Genomic DNA, 17,025 nt, shown 5'->3' with positions numbered 1-17,025 from the left:
TGTGTCGTGTTGGGGAGGAGGATGATGGAAGAAGGAAAGTTCTTTATAGGGCGAGAGAGATGATGAACTAGATTGGGTTTTATGGGGACCACAGAGAGGAAGATGGTGATGGGCCTGGACTCTGGGTGTGAAACTGTGGATTATGATTAATGCAGTGATAGTGACAAGATTAGAGGTGAAAATAGAGAGATTATCTTAATCTAATGATTTCATTTGCTAACATTTCTCACAAAAACATGACGAGTGAGATAATGAGTCATAAATATAACTACCAAAAGTTTTAGGATCAAAGAGCACCATATGATATGGACATCAATTATTATCAGGTCTAAATATTTTTATTTATTTAAAATGTGTGAATTTTTTTAATTGACCCATTTTTGGATCATGTTTTCTCATCTTAACTGTTTACATTGTATGTGTATATGAGTAAATTATCTCTATAAATTTTCTGCCAAATTGATAATCGTTAAGGCATTCAAAGATGTGATTTATAACTAAAAACACGAACGATTCAGGTTGAATAGTTTCAGTTCATTAATTGATTTAATTCATTTTCAATACCTTAACAATCTCTAAATTAGCTGAAAATTTGTAGATATGATATACTCATATATACGTACAATGTGAACGGTTAAGATGAGAAAATATGATCGAAAAATGGGTCAAATTAATAAAATTCGTGTCTTTTGAATAAATAAGGATTTTGTATATGAAAAGACATGTGATTGACATTATGTGGTTACTCCTATATATAGTTGTAATCATTTAATCTAGAATTTGTTGCCTTGCAAATATTGGTTCTCATTCAATATTGATGTATGTGCTAGATACTTGAGTTTCTAAGTTCGTTAATCCACAAAAATTGCCATATATATGACTATGGAGTTTGGAGGGGAAGTTGTCGCCTTGTCCTCCAATGGTATTGAGTTAGGTCTTCAACAACCATTGTTGGTCCAAATTTGTCCAATGTGTCAATCAAGTCAAACAAACCCACTTTATTGACAAATATAATTTAGGTCTTCAATACTATTATTTCATGGGCAATTTGCCAACATAATTTAGGTAGTTTGAAAAGTGAATATTTGTATGAAAATTAGAGCCATGTAAGTGCGGTTAGTGTCACCAAATACTTAACCTCCCATGTAACGTGTTTTTATAAGATTCAACGTCTTGAAAATATGATGTATAACTGTATATGATATTCCATTAAGAGTTGTAATTTTACGATGTAATGTTTTGATTACGATCTATTTGCTTAAATTTTGAGAGTGTAAAAATATCTTAAGTAAATAATTAAATAAATGAATAAAAATAGACCTTAAAGCTTTAAACAATTGTAAAATAATCAAATGGATAAATTGCAGTGACTTGTGGTTTTGTTTAACTATAGTGGGTTTATCATGATGAATGTTTCTAAGTAGATTATTTTATTTGATCATGTAAGAATATTGTTAAGTGATACAAAATTCATCGATCACATTGTGCGTATACACAAATGATCATGACACCAAAAACAAAAAAGAAACATACAACAAAGAAAACAAAAGACAATGGAGTAAACTAATAAGTGTCAAACACTCGTAGCTAAGGCAAAAACGTAGAAAAGAGGCAAAGTGCAGGGGCCAAAATGCAAATTATGAAAGAGCTGTTCCCCATTGCATAGAGCTCCTACAAAACACTGAACCAGAAACACGCTTTAAATCACACAGAAAGCCAACGTTTCCAAACTCCTCAAAGTCCAAGGTTAGTCCTCACATCACCTTCTTCACTAATCTGTTTTGTAAACCCCCATTTTCCTATCTCAGTTCTCTTAATTTCCCAGATCTTTAGCTATATCTGTGCTTAAGTACCTACAATTTCATCTATTGGGTTCAAAATTTTCATTAATTTTTTCAGTCCCAGATGATTGGGTTTGTAAACTTTGATGATGTTAGTGTTTTCTATTGTGTTTTTGGTTTAGGGGTAAAGTATGAAAGGCAATGAAAGGTTGATAATTTGAGCTACCGAGATGATACATTAGGGAATAGATAATGTCAAAGTTTGAAACTTTGGATGAGATTGGATTAGGATTCCAAAGGGATTGATGAAAGTTGTCAATTCGAGTAGAGCTGAATTAGAATTTTGTTAGAAAGAGATGCAAATCCAACCTTTTTGGAGCCCATTGATACATTATGGTGTAGTTGATATAATTTGGGTTTCAGTTTAATGTTGAACGAGAAAGCTTGGAGCTTTTACATTTGTTTTTCTTGTAATAATGTTTTGCAGGTTGCATGGATTTCTCTGCTCATGGTTTAGAGGGAGAGACATTGCAGCTTTGGATGCACATGTTGTGATTGGTATTTCTTTTTTCATTAGTTTATGCGCGAAAGTTGGGTTCCGAGATAAGAGAGGCGTAGATAGAATAGATTGCTTGTTCATTTAGTGATGGGTTCTATATGGAATCTTTTGTACCTGCTGGAGCCTGCACCTGTTTCTCTAATTCTAACGGCAGTAGGTGTTACTTTTGGGTCTGCATTTCGTGCTCTAAATTATGGAAAAGAAATGGAGCGGAATCGTGACTTTTCAGAAGCATCAATTACGTTAGATAGGTCCCAAGCACTCATGATCCCTGTAATGAGCTCCTTAAGCTTGCTTTTGATGTTCTACCTCTTCACTTCTGTTTCACAACTACTGACTGTATTCACAGCCGTTGCATCCGTCTCCTCCCTGTTCTTTTGCCTATCTCCTTCGGTAGCCTATTTAAAGTCTCAACTTGGTTTGGCTGACCCCTATGTGTCAAGGTGTTGTTCGAAGTCATTTACGCGCACCCAAGGATCATTACTGGTTTTATGCATCGGTACAGTTGCTGCCTGGCTTGTTACTGGACATTGGATTCTGAACAACTTGTTGGGTATTTCTATCTGTATTGCCTTTGTGAGTCATGTCCGTCTTCCAAACATCAAAGTGTGTGCTATGCTTCTTGTCTGTCTATTTGTATATGACATATTCTGGGTCTTCTTCTCTGAGAGATTTTTTGGGGCAAATGTCATGGTATCGGTAGCAACACAGCAAGCCTCAAACCCTGTGCACACGGTTGCAAATAGTTTGAGTCTTCCTGGGCTGCAAATGGTGACAAAGAAGTTGGAATTGCCTGTGAAGATTGTCTTTCCAAGAAACTTATTTGGTGGAGTAACTCCCGGAGGAAGTACAAGAGACTTCATGATGCTCGGTCTGGGTGACATGGTATGCTATCTTTTCCCATTAATGTTACTGATGTAACTTATGCTAGCTAATGAAGGTGTGTTGCTTAGATCACTACCACGGTGCAATATGGTGGTACTTGTAGTTTCATAGTCATGGTAAACTTGTATTGTTGCACAAAGTGCTCTGGGTCTATGGCTTCTCATCAGTGATCCCAAACCTTGATTAGGGTCTGGCCAAACACATACCATTTAGTGATGTTTTATATGTTTCTGTTATATTGAGCATTTTCTATTAGGTCATCCAAATGAATAGATAATTACTTTATTTGTCTGTTGCTCATTGTTAGTTTTTGTGTACTATGTATGCAAGATGGATCAATGGTTCAGAGCTTATATCAGGCCAGAACTTCATAATTGCAAGCCACGCTGACTACTTAGTTTGTTCTTCTTGTACTATTCTGACATTATCGTCATGCATAGCAAATTCCGTCTCTTTGGTTCTGGCTAGTCAATCTTAGAACCAAGCACTTTCTAACTTTCTTTTGTTCATTTACTATTGCAGGCAATTCCTGCTATGCTGCTAGCATTAGTGCTATGTTTTGATTATCGAAAGAGCAGTAACACAGTAAATTTGCTAGATATGCATTCCTCAAAGGGGCACAAGTATATTTGGTATGCCCTTCCTGGATATGCCATTGGATTGGTCACAGCTTTAGCAGCTGGAGTTTTGACGCAGTCACCCCAACCGGCTCTTCTCTATTTGGTAAGCCTTTTGGTTGTTTAAAAGTTTATCGGTTTTGTCTCCTACTATCTCGTGAGAGTGATGGATGTTTCTTCTTATAATCATCAGTTTCAGTATATAGTACGAAATTATACCTAGCATTTGTTTTAACTCATGACTAAAAAGGACACGCCTTTTGCTCTTTCCTTTATCTTTGATATTGCATAAGATTGGATCACACCTATCAACCACCACTTCTGACCTCTTGTGGTATTGTAGGTGCCCTCAACGCTAGGACCAATTGTCGTCATTTCTTGGATACGGAAGGAACTAGCAGAACTATGGGATGGCCCTTTGCCAAGCTTCAATGATAAAGTTCACCAGATAGAAGTATGAGCCAGTTTGGTCTTGCAACCTTAGTGGTCTGCTTTGCAGAGGAAATTGAAAATTGTACATTGACTTGGGAAGTCTTGTTCCTACTTGAAAAGGCTGAGTAGAAAGCTAGAAATTAGCAATCAATGTTTATTTACTCGCAGCTGAACTTGCTTCAAATATTTCCCTTAAAAATATGGCCCCTGAAAACTGTCATACCCTATTATAGATGTAGCTCTTTGAAATAAGAAACCATACTTCCTTTCCTTGCTACTACAGAACGAATATCTATAGTATGCAGCAATGCATCAAATTTAACCAAATTTTGGTTTTGGGTTTGTTTACCCTTGGCTGTAACTTACGTATTATTTCAAAGTAAAAAAAAAATAAGTTTCAGAGAATTGTTGCAAGAGCTCGATTACCTTGATATTCCCTCAAAGGGCAAACAGAAACATCTATGCTCGGTTACTGGATACTTGTTGAAACTAATAAAGCTGTTGCAAACTCTTCATTACAGGCAACACAAGTGATCCAACACCTAATGTGATGTTTAAAAAATATTGTTGAAATTAAGTTTGCGTCATTTTTTTAAGTGAAATTGTGTTGTTGTTAAAGAATGACGAAAAATAATTAATTTTTTAGTTAACCATATTTGACCTTTCTAAGTGAGATATCTGGCTACGCCACTGATCCAACACCTAATGTGCTCTCTCAATCCTTCATATTTGTTGTCAACCTTTCAACAAAAACGTCAAGAATCACACCTACCGTTTGTTCATGTGCAATGCAAGTACACGTCGGTGCTTTGAATCCCTTCCGCTGCTCCATATTCACCTCCATGCGTGGAGTGTGAACCATATGCTAGTAAAAATTAAAATGAAGAACATACATCTCAGCTTTTGTGAAAAAAAACCGAGCAGTAAAAAGATGAAATATCGCGCAGTAATATAAGGACACGGTAAAATTGTACATTTAACGACACCAAAACGACGTCGCATCGCTCTACACTCCTATTTTTCCACTACTTCAAAATACTTCTTCTTCCTCCTTCAGAAATTTGCAGACGCACACACAGAGAGTGACAGAGAGACGATGGGAACTTCGGTTCAGATAACACCGCTATGTGGAGTCTACAACGAGAATCCACTCTCCTATCTCGTCTCCATCGACGGCTTCAACCTCCTCATCGACTGTGGCTGGAACGACCACTTCGACCCCTCCCTCCTCCAACCTCTCTCCAGGTCCCTTCTCTCTCCTCTGACCTAACTCTTCTCTCTCCTCTGAACTAACTCTCCTCTCTCCGCTGACCTAATTCTTCTCTCGCAGAGTCGCCTCCGCCGTCGACGCCGTCCTACTCTCGCATCCGGACACTCTCCACCTCGGCGCGCTTCCCTACGCCGCGAAACACCTCGGCCTCGCCGCACCGGTCTTCTCCACCGAGCCGGTTTACCGGCTAGGGCTCCTCACTATGTATGACCAGTACCTCTCGCGCAAGGTAGAGTTTCTGGTTTCGAATTGCGCTTCGAATTGTGAATTTTTCGTGTTTGTGTATGTAATGTTGGGAAGTAATGAGTGAGGTTTTGTATTACAGCAAGTTTCGGAGTTCGATTTGTTTACTCTGGACGATATTGATTCTGCTTTTCAAAATGTCACTAGGCTCACCAATGCTCAGCATCATCATCTTCCTGGTACGGTTTTTTCGTTGCGATTTCGTGTAGAAAGTCTTGGAGGGAATGTGTTTGTGTTGATATGTGTGTGGTTTTGTAGGTAAAGGAGAGGGGATTGTTATCTCGCCGCATGTGGCTGGGCATCTGTTGGGAGGTACTGTGTGGAAGATTACTAAGGATGGGGAGGATGTTATATATGCTGTCGATTTCAACCATCGAAAAGAAAAGTAAGTGTTTAGTCCTTGCTCTTCCTTCGACTACCTGCTGCATAGTGTTGACGATATGTAAAGAAGATTAAACTGCTTCCTGCTGTGGATTTTGTCAGGCATTTGAATGGAATTAATCAGTCGTCGTTTGTGCGGCCTGCTGTTCTGATAACAGATGCCTATAATGCTCTGAACAATCAGCCTTATAGACGCCAGAAGGACAGAGAACTTACAGGTACTGTTAGCACCCAACACACGGCACATTGTGTTATTCGGTTATTCCTATCGAAAGTATTTGTCGAGAATATTCTTTATGTTTGCCAAATGTCCTGCCCTTGTTATTTCCTGTCTTCCTGTTCCTGAAACATCATTGAACGAATAATGAGACATAACTACAGATGCATAAGGTTATGTTGTGTTTCAATGCATGTGATTTATTATTCTTAGCCTTTTTTTTTTTTTTTTTTTCTCAGAGACTATAAAAAAGACTCTACGATCTCAAGGAAATGTGTTACTACCTGTTGATACCGCTGGGCGAGTTTTAGAACTTCTTCAAATATTGGAATCGGTTAGTAGGAGAAGATAATGACGTTTTTAGTTCTTGTTGACAGTAAAGTTATTTAGCCCGAGTCATCAAATATTCTAATAGCTGATATTGGTTGTTCCTAATGATTGCAGTGTTGGAACGAGGAGAGTTTGCCCTTTCCCATCTATTTCCTAACATATGTTGCTTCTAGCACAATTGATTATGTCAAGAATTTCCTTGAGTGGATGAGTGATGCAATGGCTAAGTCCTTTGAGACAACCCGAGACAATGCTTTTATTTTGAAGTTAGTGGTCTTATATACAGTATTTGTGTTGAATCTAGTGCTGGACCAAAAACACTCGCTTATTATGTATATATGCCAATGCTTGCAGGCGTGTGAAACTTCTTGTCAACAAGAGTGAACTTGACAATGCTCCGGAAGGCCCAAAGGTATACCATATATACTTTATGGAGTATATATCTCTACGATGCATAACTGTTTGAATGATGCGTGCTTCTCTATGCAGGTTGTTTTAGCATCCATGGCTAGTTTGGAAGCGGGTTTTTCTCACGATATATTTGTTGAATGGGCAACTGATGCCAAGAATCTTGTGTTTTTTACAGAACGAGCTCAGGTACAATGTGTAAATCCTCTTTCTGCATTCTCTCTTTTTCGGTCAACAATGTGATTAAAACAGTTATTCTATATTTATACTGCTGCATTGATATCGATATGTACATTGACACTTTCAGCTGCTTATGTAGTTTGGCACGTTAGCTCGTATGCTCCAGGCAGACCCGCCTCCAAAAGCTGTTAAGGTTACCATGTCCAAGAGGATCCCTTTGGTTGGAGAGGAGCTGATTGCTTATGAAGAAGAACAGAACAGAATTAAAAAGGAAGAAGCTCTAAAGGCTAGTCTGATTAAAGAGGAGGAGTTAAAAGCTTCTCATGGGACTGATGTCAGCATGAGTGATCCGTTGGTTATTGACACTAGCATTGCAAAGTCTTTGCCAGATGGTATGTTAAAAATGATAGTAGTTATAAACTTATAATATTGATCTGCTAACTTTTCAAAAGATTTGTAAGCACTCGAAGCTTCATTATTTGGAAATGTTATAAATTACACTGATTACATCTCATGTATGGTGTATGATGAGAATTTCTGATTCTATGCTATTGCAGTGGGTCCACGTGGTGGTGGATGCAGAGACATTTTAATCGATGGATTTACTCCTCCTTCTACCAGTGTTGCTCCTATGTTCCCCTTCTATGAAAATAATTCCGAGTGGGAGGACTATGGTGAAGTCATAAATCCGGACGATTATGTTATCAAGGATGAAGACATGAACCAAGGATCAATGCTTGTGAGTGTCTATTGCCAAACTATCTGAAGTTTGATTATTGTTTTCTAAAATTTAATAGCTTCAGAGTTAACTGGGATGAGGGATGTTGTTGATCATCTTTGTCAATTTCTTGTATAGAATTAACTGGTTCACGAGTCTTTCAAGTAAATGTTAATCAAAGTCATCATGTGATTTACTTTTTTGATTTGCTGACAAAAGAATTTCAATATGTCTAATGTTAAGTGCCCTCGAGAACAGGCCAGGATGCAACTTTCCACACGGACTAGATTTTTGATTTTTCAAAAGAAACTTTTCCATGCTTCTTCATGCCAAATGTTCCTCAAATTGTGAAACATAGATTTATAAGTACTAGTCTGCAGTTTATGTCTATGTGCTATATTTAAGTCTCATCATCCATCTCAGGTTGGAGGTGATATGGATGGAAAAATTGACGAAGCCGCTGCTAGTTTAATTCTCGATTCAAGGCCTTCGAAAGTTGTGTCAAGTGAATTGACTGTAAGTTGAAGCTTGTTGAATTAGTTTATAGTTTACTATTCTTAATATTCTCTAATACTAAGCTGTGTATTGCTTTTTTTCCCCTTCTAATGCAGGTACCAGTGAAGTGTTCACTGATATATATGGACTTTGAGGGTCGTTCTGATGCGAGATCTGTTAAATCGATTCTTTCCCATATGGCTCCTCTAAAGCTTGTATGATAATTATTTTCTGTGCTTTTTTTTTTCACCCAACTTTCTTTGGAATGCAATATATGAGGGGCTATAAATAATCAGATAACTGTTTAGTTATTGTGTAAAAGTCTTTACATCCAGTCAGCTCTTGAATGCACTCAGCCACTCATGGTCTGTGGGCTTAATCCCATTCTGTAACTGTTTTTATTGATTTGGATATGAGATTAACTTATAGTTATGGTGTGTACTTATTTTCTTTTAAGGTTTTGGTTCATGGAACAGCTGAGGCCACTGAACATTTGAAGCAACACTGCTTGAAACATGTTTGCCCTCATGTATATGCTCCTCAACTAGAAGAAACAATTGATGTGACGTCCGATTTATGTGCTTATAAGGTAATCACAGAATTTCTTCATTTATTTGCTGATCTGTGACTCAGAAATCACAATTTTCTTCATTTCCCATGATGTTGTAATGCAGGCACAACTGTCCGAGGGGCTCATGAGTAACATAATCTTTAAGAAGGTAAGCATTCAAGTGTGAATATGTTTTCTGTATCCTATCCTTCCTACTGATTTTGGTACATTGTGTTTTCTATGTTTATCCTTCCTAACCATTTTGATGTAATATACAGCTTGGAGAGAATGAAATAGCTTGGTTTGATTCTGAGGTAAGGAAGACAGAAGATGAAATGCTGTCTTTACAACCCTGCTCAACTCCAGCTCGACCACATAAACCGATCCTAGTTGGTGACTTAAAAATGGGTGATTTCAAGCAATTTCTTGCTGATAACGGTGTCCAGGTACCATTTTTAGGCATTTCCTCATTCAGTAACATGAGAAATGATTTCAACCTCATGTTTTTGAGCCCAGATCTAAGATAAAGTTTTTGGAAAGTATTCTGAAAACTATCGTTGTTCAATGACCTTGGTTGACAGGTTGAATTTGCTGGTGGAGCTTTGCGATGTGGTGAACATGTGACAATACGCAAGGTTGGGGATGCAAGCCATAAGGTGACGCAACACATGCATTTATATACTAGACTTTTGCAAACTACAAGAGCCATTTAAGATGTAAAGCCTGACTTGCACAAGCATGTCTGTTTTTTTTTTTTTTTTAATTAGAAGCATGTCTGTTTTGTAGGGTGGTGGTGCTAGTTCGCAGCAAATTGTGATTGAAGGTCCAGCATGTGAGGATTTTTACAAGATAAGGGAATATCTCTACTCGCACTTTTATTTACTTTGAGAAGGAATATAGCATATAGGAAGTAGGAGCTTGGAGCCTAAACCCTTTTATAGATTGGGTCTGGGTGTAGTAGATGATCACTAACTAGCATCTATTAGTTAAGTGTTTGTTTGACATATGAGAAACTTTATGAAACTCACTGGAGGCCTGTCTGCATTCGAGCCTCTAGGTGAATTTACTCTAGTGGGGACGAACCCTTTTGTAACACCTCTGATGGACGGAGTTTGGAATTGAATTAGATGTAATTTCCTGTGTTAGGGAGCAAAGTAGAGAACAATTCCATTCACTGCATGATGTGTTTTCTGACTCCAATATGCAACTTCAATTTAAACCATGCACTTTTCGTGTTTAAAACATCAATCATGATATTAAGTTCCTAGATTTGCATTCTTCCTTGACGACTTCTTATTGTTTCATCTATTTACCATCTCTTATTGTGTTCCCAAGGTGTTCTGTGTTTCTAACTTCTTATTGTTTCATTCTTTCGTCGTGTGTGTTTAAGATAAGTTTGTGCATCTGGGACAAACTTTCAGTGTTATTTTTTACGTTTTCACTAGAATAATGTCCCTTTAATTTCTTCCCAACATTCCAACAAGAACCTTGTGTCGTCTCCTTAAACAAATCGTTTCCATATACGTCATCAGTTACATCACTCCATGAACTCGAAACTATGTTCCTCCTCTCCATATCACTCCAATAAGTAGACCTCACCATCACCTCGTAGCTTTCTGCCACTCAACTGAGAAAACCACTCACCATGGAAACCTGGCTCCTCACTCTCACCACCCTCCTCATCACTCTCCTCATTAGACCAGTTCTCTCCCTCCTCAAAACCAAGAACCTCCCGCCGGGACCCTTCAACATCCCCATAATCAGCTTCCTTTTCTTGAGTGGTGGTGAAGAAGGGGTGGATATAACGGGGTACAAGAGGGGAATTTATTCAATGAAAAAAGAGAAAGGGGTACAAGAGGGGACCAAACCAAACCTCTTTTACAAACAACTTTGGATATTTTGAAACACTGTAAAACTTAAGTCATGCATGTTTAACTATTGGATCAAACATCTTCTCCCTTTTAAGTGTACGTTTTCTCATCTTCTCATATTTTGATATTTATCTATTGTTTTGGATATGGAAAACAAACTTAAAGTGTCCTACGTAGTGATTTCGAGGAAGGTTATGAGAAAATCAAAGAGGACTTTGCAGGATTTAGTTGATTTGCAGTCTTAGCGAAAACCCGAATATATAAAAATAACTCGGGTGTTATTCTACGTTTTGACCATAACAATATCTCTTGTTTTCCAATAACCTTGTTGAGCAAGAAACACATCTTTTATCCTTAAACAACTTCAATCAACTCAATCTGAACAAAGAAACATGTATTTTCTCCTTACTGAACTTATAATTTGAAGAACATCTAATCCCGCTTCATGTTTGATGTTTAGACCAAGTCAGTTAATCAAATGCTTGATGTTTGATCCTTATACCGAGTCAGTCAGTCAAATGCTTGACGACGCTAATCCATTGTTGTTCAAGTAAAAATAGATAACCCTAAACCAAACAAATTATTTTTCAATGGATTAGTCTTTTGAAGTCTTTCTGTCACTCCAAAATCTAAATCCAAAAGCAAGTGTAGTATAATAGAAAAAAAAAAAAAATGTTTTCAGTTAACATCACTGTATACATCACTTCCAAAATAGAAATCAAACCTCTATCTTCTTCCCTTCACACTCCACGTACCATTGACACTTTATAAATTGGACCTTGGACCTCACTATCTCTCATTTCTTCCTCACATTACTGACTTAATCAAACTCACCATCGCCATAATGGAAACCTCCTGGCTCCTCCTCATCCTCACCACCCTCCTCCTCTCCTTCCTCCTCTCCTTCCTCCTCTCCCTCCCCCTCACCACCACCAAGAACCTCCCTCCGGGACCCACCACCATCCCCATAATCACCAGCTTCCTCTGGCTCCAGAAACCCTTCTCTGACATGCAGCCAATCATTCGAACATTCCAAGCCCGCTTCGGTCCAATCATCACCCTCCAAATCGGTTCCCGCCCCGCCATATTCATCTCCAGCCGCTCCCTGGCCCACCAGGCTCTCATCCAAAACGGCGTCGTCTTCGCCGACCGCCCCCCGGCCTTGGCCACCAACAGAATCATCAGCTGCAACCAGCACAATATCAGCTCCGCCGTCTACGGCCCCACGTGGCGCCTCCTCCGCCGTAACCTCACCTCCGAAATACTCCACCCTTCCCGCGTCAAATCCTACGGCGCCGCCCGCAAGTGGGTCCTCGACGTCCTCGCCAACCGCCTAACAAAATCCCAATCGGAATCCGATAAAGGAGGAGTCAAAGTCATCGATCATTTCCGGTACGGCATGTTCTGCTTGTTAGTGTTCATGTGTTTCGGAGACAAACTCGACGAGTCTCAGATCAACAAAATCGAAGAGGTCCAGCGAAAATTGTTGCTTGGATTCAGCCGCTTCAACATACTTAACTTCTGGCCTTCATTCACTAAAATCGTGCTGAAGAAAAGATGGGCGGAGTTCTTCCAGGCACGTAAGGACCAAGCAGATGTGCTCCTTCCTCTGATTCGAGCACGAAAGGGCGCCAATAAGCTAAACAAGGATGATGTATATGTGCTTTCTTATGTTGATACGCTCTGGGACCTCGAGCTTCCTGACGAGAAGAGGAAGCTGACGGAAGAGGAGATCATTAGCCTTTGTTCGGAATTTCTCGACGCCGGAACAGATTCTACTTCCACCGCGCTGCAGTGGATCATGGCCAATATTGTGAAGTATCCAGCTGTGCAGGAGAGGCTTCTGGCGGAGATTAAAGGGGTTGCGGAGGAAACAGAGGAGGAGGTGAAAGAGGAGGACTTGCATAAGATGCCTTATTTGAAAGCTGTGATATTGGAGGGTTTAAGGCGCCACCCGCCGGCTCATTTCGTGCTCCCGCATTCTGTCACGCACGACGTCGCTTTCGAAGGTCACGTGGTGCCGAAGAAAGGGACGGTGAATTTCATGGTGGCGGATATAGGGTGGGATGAAAAAGTGTGGGAGGAGCCTATGGAGTTTAAGCCGGACAGGTTTTTGAGTAAGGGAGAAGGAGAAGGGATTGATTTAACGGGGAGTAGGGAGATTAAGATGATGCCGTTTGGGATTGGGAGGAGGATTTGCCCTGGACTTGGTCTAGCTCTGCTTCATTTAGAGTATTTCGTGGCCAATTTGGTTTGGAGATTTGAATGGAGAGGTGTGGAGGGAGAGGATATTGATTTTGCGGAGAAGCAAGAGTTCACCATGGTCATGAGAAATCCATTGAAGGCTCACATTTCACCAAGAGCAATGAAATTAATGAATTAAGGGTTTTGGGTTTTAGTGTGTGACTATGAGTCAAGTTTAATTATAAAAATGTGGTTTCCTTGTTCGTTTACAAAATTACAAGCAGTATAATTGTGCCTGTTGATAGTGAAGTCTGATAATGTGGGTTTACTATATATAGTGAAATATTTACAGGTTTGTCACTCTTGCAAGTTTATTTGTTTACGTGCATTACTGCTCTAGAACTATGGGGACTATAAAACAGCTGCAGTTGTTGTTGAGGTAATGAGGTACTTTTCATCGCATGTGTTTGCTATTATATGGTTGGAGTGCGTTCTCTGCTCTATAAGAACGTATTTCAAGTGATTTGGTAATGTTTTAGGTTTCTAAATGTTAGAACGTGATAACGGCGAGTGTGAATACAAACCTGTCGTGATCACGTAGTACGACAATCCAAGACTACCAAGCATAGAAGAATTAACAAAAAACATTTCTTTGAGAGGTAAGATATGAGTTTTGAATATATAGAATATTCGAATATCAACTATAGAGTTGATACCTATTTCATCAAAAAAAAAAAAACTAATAGAGTTGATACCTATTGTGCATGAGAAACACCAGCTAGTCTAATGGGAGTGAGAGTACATGTAGATACGTAGGTATTTAGGGTTCAGCTTCCTTCAAAAATCTCCTTCTAAAGCCAATCAGCTGTCCAGGAGAGGCTTGTGGTGGAGATTAGAGGGGTTGTAGAAGAAACAGAGGAGGAGGTGAAGGAGGGGGACTTGCAGAAAATGCCTTATCTAAAAGCTGTGATCTTGGAGGGTCTAAGGACTAAGGCGTCACCCTCCGACGCATTTCGTGGTGCCACGTTCCGTCACACACGACATCGTTTTGGATGGTTATGTGGTGTCGAAGAACGGGACGGTGAATTTTATGGTGGCGGATACGGGGTGGGATGAAAAAGTGTGGGAGGAGCCTATGGAGTTTCAGCCGGAGAGGTCTTTGAGTAAGGGAGAAGGAGAGGGGATTGATTTAACGGGGAGTAGGGAGATTAAGATGATGCTGTTTGGGGTTGGGACGAGGATTTGTCCTGGACTTGGTTTAGCTATGCTTCATCTAAAGTATTTCGTGGCCAATTTGGTTTGGAGATTTGAATGGAAAACTGTGGAGGGAGAAGAGGTTGATTTTTCGGAGAAGCAATTGGTCATGTTGAATTGGTCCTGCATGCATGCATGAGTCTAGTTGAATTACTCATCAACCCCTACGTACTCAAATAGTGTTGTTCTAAGAAACTCGGCGCTTATGATTTGATTTTCTTATATTTAGAATTACAGCCGATCGAAGAAGCAGATTAATTAATTACACGTGAATATATATATATGATGAGAAACAAACTTGCAAGCCATACATCGATCTTCAACCCAAAGCTCAGAGCGCGCTAGCTAGCTAGGCAATGCTTATTGTTCTCTCAGAGCTAGCTATAGGGTAGTGAACGATGCATGGCGACTGGGAAAAGTACCGTGAAAGACGTCGTGTCGCCTCGCGATCGAGTTGGTGAAGCATTACGCCGCTCATCTGACGAAATCCGGCAAGATTGCGCGAGCTTCCTCTATCATTGGACTGTCGACGTACATTGTCAAGACTGCTGCAACATTCAATGAAGGAGCTAGCTAGCTTCCATCCACCCCCACCACAACAATGATCCTGACTGGCATTATTACATTAGATAGAGCTGCATGCTGCATCTGCCTGCATGCATGGTTCCATCGGAAGATCTTTGGTGTTGGTGCTTTCAAGAGGTCCTATGCAGTGGTACTATCGCCCCACATATTATGCACATGCAGTTAGCTGAAGTCAAGCTAGCTAGATCATTGAAATTGACCCAAATTAAGGCTGGGTACGTGGGAGGAGAATCACATCAATCGGTCGAAAGGGATCTTAGCCAAGTTGCAGGGAGGATTGTTTTTGCCCTTTGAACCTTAAACATGATAGATATCGATCATTTTAGGTTTCGATATGATCTAGTTAACGGAAGAGATGCATATATATCCGGGATATCATAACCATGAAGAAGAAGGTTAGAGAGATCGGGATTAAGCTCTGGGCAGCAACCTCACTCGAAGCTTATTCAACACCGATCAAGCTCGGCTGCTAACTTGCAGCTGGCGAGTCCACCAGTAAGAGGAAGCTTAGTATCAAGGTCTATTGTCCTCTGACAAGAAGAAAAGACGTCGTCGGCGCCGGACGGTAGAGAATGGAGAGACGTCCGCACTTTTAAGGGCTGTGCGGACGTCATATTCTGAACGGTCATATATATATATATATATATATTTTCATCCGTTCGCCACCGTATGGCGCCGGCGAGGGCGCGTCTCCACCCCAGCCGACTTCAGCAGCTTCCCCGACCACTTTCCATCCCGGTGAGTCCGCCGAATTTCAGTTTTCCGGCCAGATTGACTTTGTTTGAAGTTTTGGGTGATCTGGCCGGAAAATTGGAATTCGGCGGACTCACCGGGGATGGAAAGTGGTCGGGGAAGCTGCTGGCTGGAGTCCGCTGGGATGGAGGCGCGCCCTCGCGCGGCGCCGTACTGTGGCAAACGGACGAAAATACGCACTGTAAAACGGTGCGGATGTCTGTAGCAGAGACGGATTGTATATATATATATATACAACGCTTCTCAGCTGCGGACGTCGGTATTTATTCTTACGGTGCGGATTTCCACTTTACACTCACTTTTCAATAGAATTTTCATATTTCCACCGTATAGTATTTAGATATTAATGTATAGATCTTCTTTGCAAAATTTTAGCCAATTTGGTTATCATTAAGACACTCAAAACTGCGTTTTTCTGTTATAAACATGAACGGTTCAACAAAATTATGTTCATCCACAGAAAAACGCAGTTTGAGTGCCATAATAATAACCAAATTGGCTGAAATTTTGCAAAGATGATCTATACATTAGTATCTAATTACTAGATGGTGGAGATGTGAAAATTCGATTAAAAAGTGAGTGTAAAGTGGAATTCCGCACCGTAAGAATAAATGCAGACCTCCGCACCTGAGAAAAAAAAAAAATTATATATATATATATATATCTAGAGAGAAAATTCGCTCTGAAATCAAAGTGTGAAGTTCTTTATTTCACTCACTTTTTAGTCATATTTTCACATCTCCACCGTTCAGTTTGTAGAACCTAATACATATATCACTTCTGCAAAGTTTCATCTAATTTGATGATCGTTTGAGTTTTCGTAATCATTATTTATATAAACAGTTCTGGTTAGACAAATTTATGATCCGTTCATTGATTTAATCTAATTTAGTACCCAAACGATCATCAATCTTGATGAAATTTTGTAGGAATAATCTATACATTAGTATCAATAATCTGAACAATGGAGATGTATGTGGAAATACCTAGGAGATGGGTAATTTTTTGTATGATTCATATGTGGGTAAGTACCTAGGAGATAAGTGGCTTTGATTGTCAAAATACATACTAGAACTAAAAACATCCTCACTTTAAGAGTTTAAGGAGGTCATCTCTAGATCCGAACTATATATATATATACAGCCCTTCTCAGCTGCGGAAGTCCGCACCAAAGTTTTTGGTGCGGATTTCCATTTTTGCACCACTTCCCGATCGAATTTCCTCAAACTTCCTTCTAGACATATCTAGATCATCTTGTGTAGATCATCTCTGTAAAATTTCAGCCAATTTGGTGATCGTTAAGGCCCTCAAA

At 39.7% G+C, this 17,025-nt stretch overlaps 3 protein-coding genes across 3 annotated transcripts; all 3 read left to right on the top strand.

Moving 5' to 3' along the window:
- Window positions 1-1,668: 1,668 nt before the first annotated feature.
- Window positions 1,669-4,586, top strand: LOC101290815 (signal peptide peptidase-like 1-like). The gene is made up of 4 exons (XM_004308029.1): window positions 1,669-1,746; window positions 2,269-3,225; window positions 3,748-3,948; window positions 4,186-4,586. The coding sequence occupies exons 2-4, from the start codon at window positions 2,428-2,430 to the stop codon at window positions 4,300-4,302; spliced, it is 1,116 nt and encodes a 371-aa protein (XP_004308077.1). The 5' UTR covers window positions 1,669-1,746; window positions 2,269-2,427; the 3' UTR covers window positions 4,303-4,586.
- A 759-nt stretch (window positions 4,587-5,345) lies between these two features.
- LOC101315286 (cleavage and polyadenylation specificity factor subunit 2-like) lies at window positions 5,346-10,287 on the top strand. The gene is made up of 18 exons (XM_004308028.1): window positions 5,346-5,519; window positions 5,605-5,773; window positions 5,870-5,966; window positions 6,046-6,172; window positions 6,271-6,386; window positions 6,625-6,719; window positions 6,830-6,981; window positions 7,070-7,127; window positions 7,205-7,312; window positions 7,443-7,695; window positions 7,861-8,042; window positions 8,445-8,537; window positions 8,633-8,731; window positions 8,974-9,105; window positions 9,191-9,235; window positions 9,345-9,512; window positions 9,648-9,722; window positions 9,853-10,287. Exons 1-18 carry the CDS (start codon window positions 5,371-5,373, stop codon window positions 9,952-9,954), a joined length of 2,220 nt encoding a protein of 739 aa, XP_004308076.1. The 5' UTR covers window positions 5,346-5,370; the 3' UTR covers window positions 9,955-10,287.
- Window positions 10,288-11,781: 1,494 nt separating this feature from the next.
- LOC101313946 (cytochrome P450 89A2-like) lies at window positions 11,782-13,320 on the top strand. The gene has a single exon (XM_004309155.1). It carries the CDS (start codon window positions 11,782-11,784, stop codon window positions 13,318-13,320), a length of 1,539 nt encoding a protein of 512 aa, XP_004309203.1.
- The last annotated feature ends 3,705 nt before the right edge of the window (window positions 13,321-17,025 follow it).

The sequence above is a fragment of the Fragaria vesca genome, linkage group LG7 (assembly GCF_000184155.1).
Source record: "Fragaria vesca subsp. vesca linkage group LG7, FraVesHawaii_1.0, whole genome shotgun sequence".
NCBI lineage: Eukaryota > Viridiplantae > Streptophyta > Magnoliopsida > Rosales > Rosaceae > Fragaria > Fragaria vesca.
Note: the sequence above shows the minus strand (reverse complement) of the source record. Positions and strands in the feature narration are given on the sequence as shown.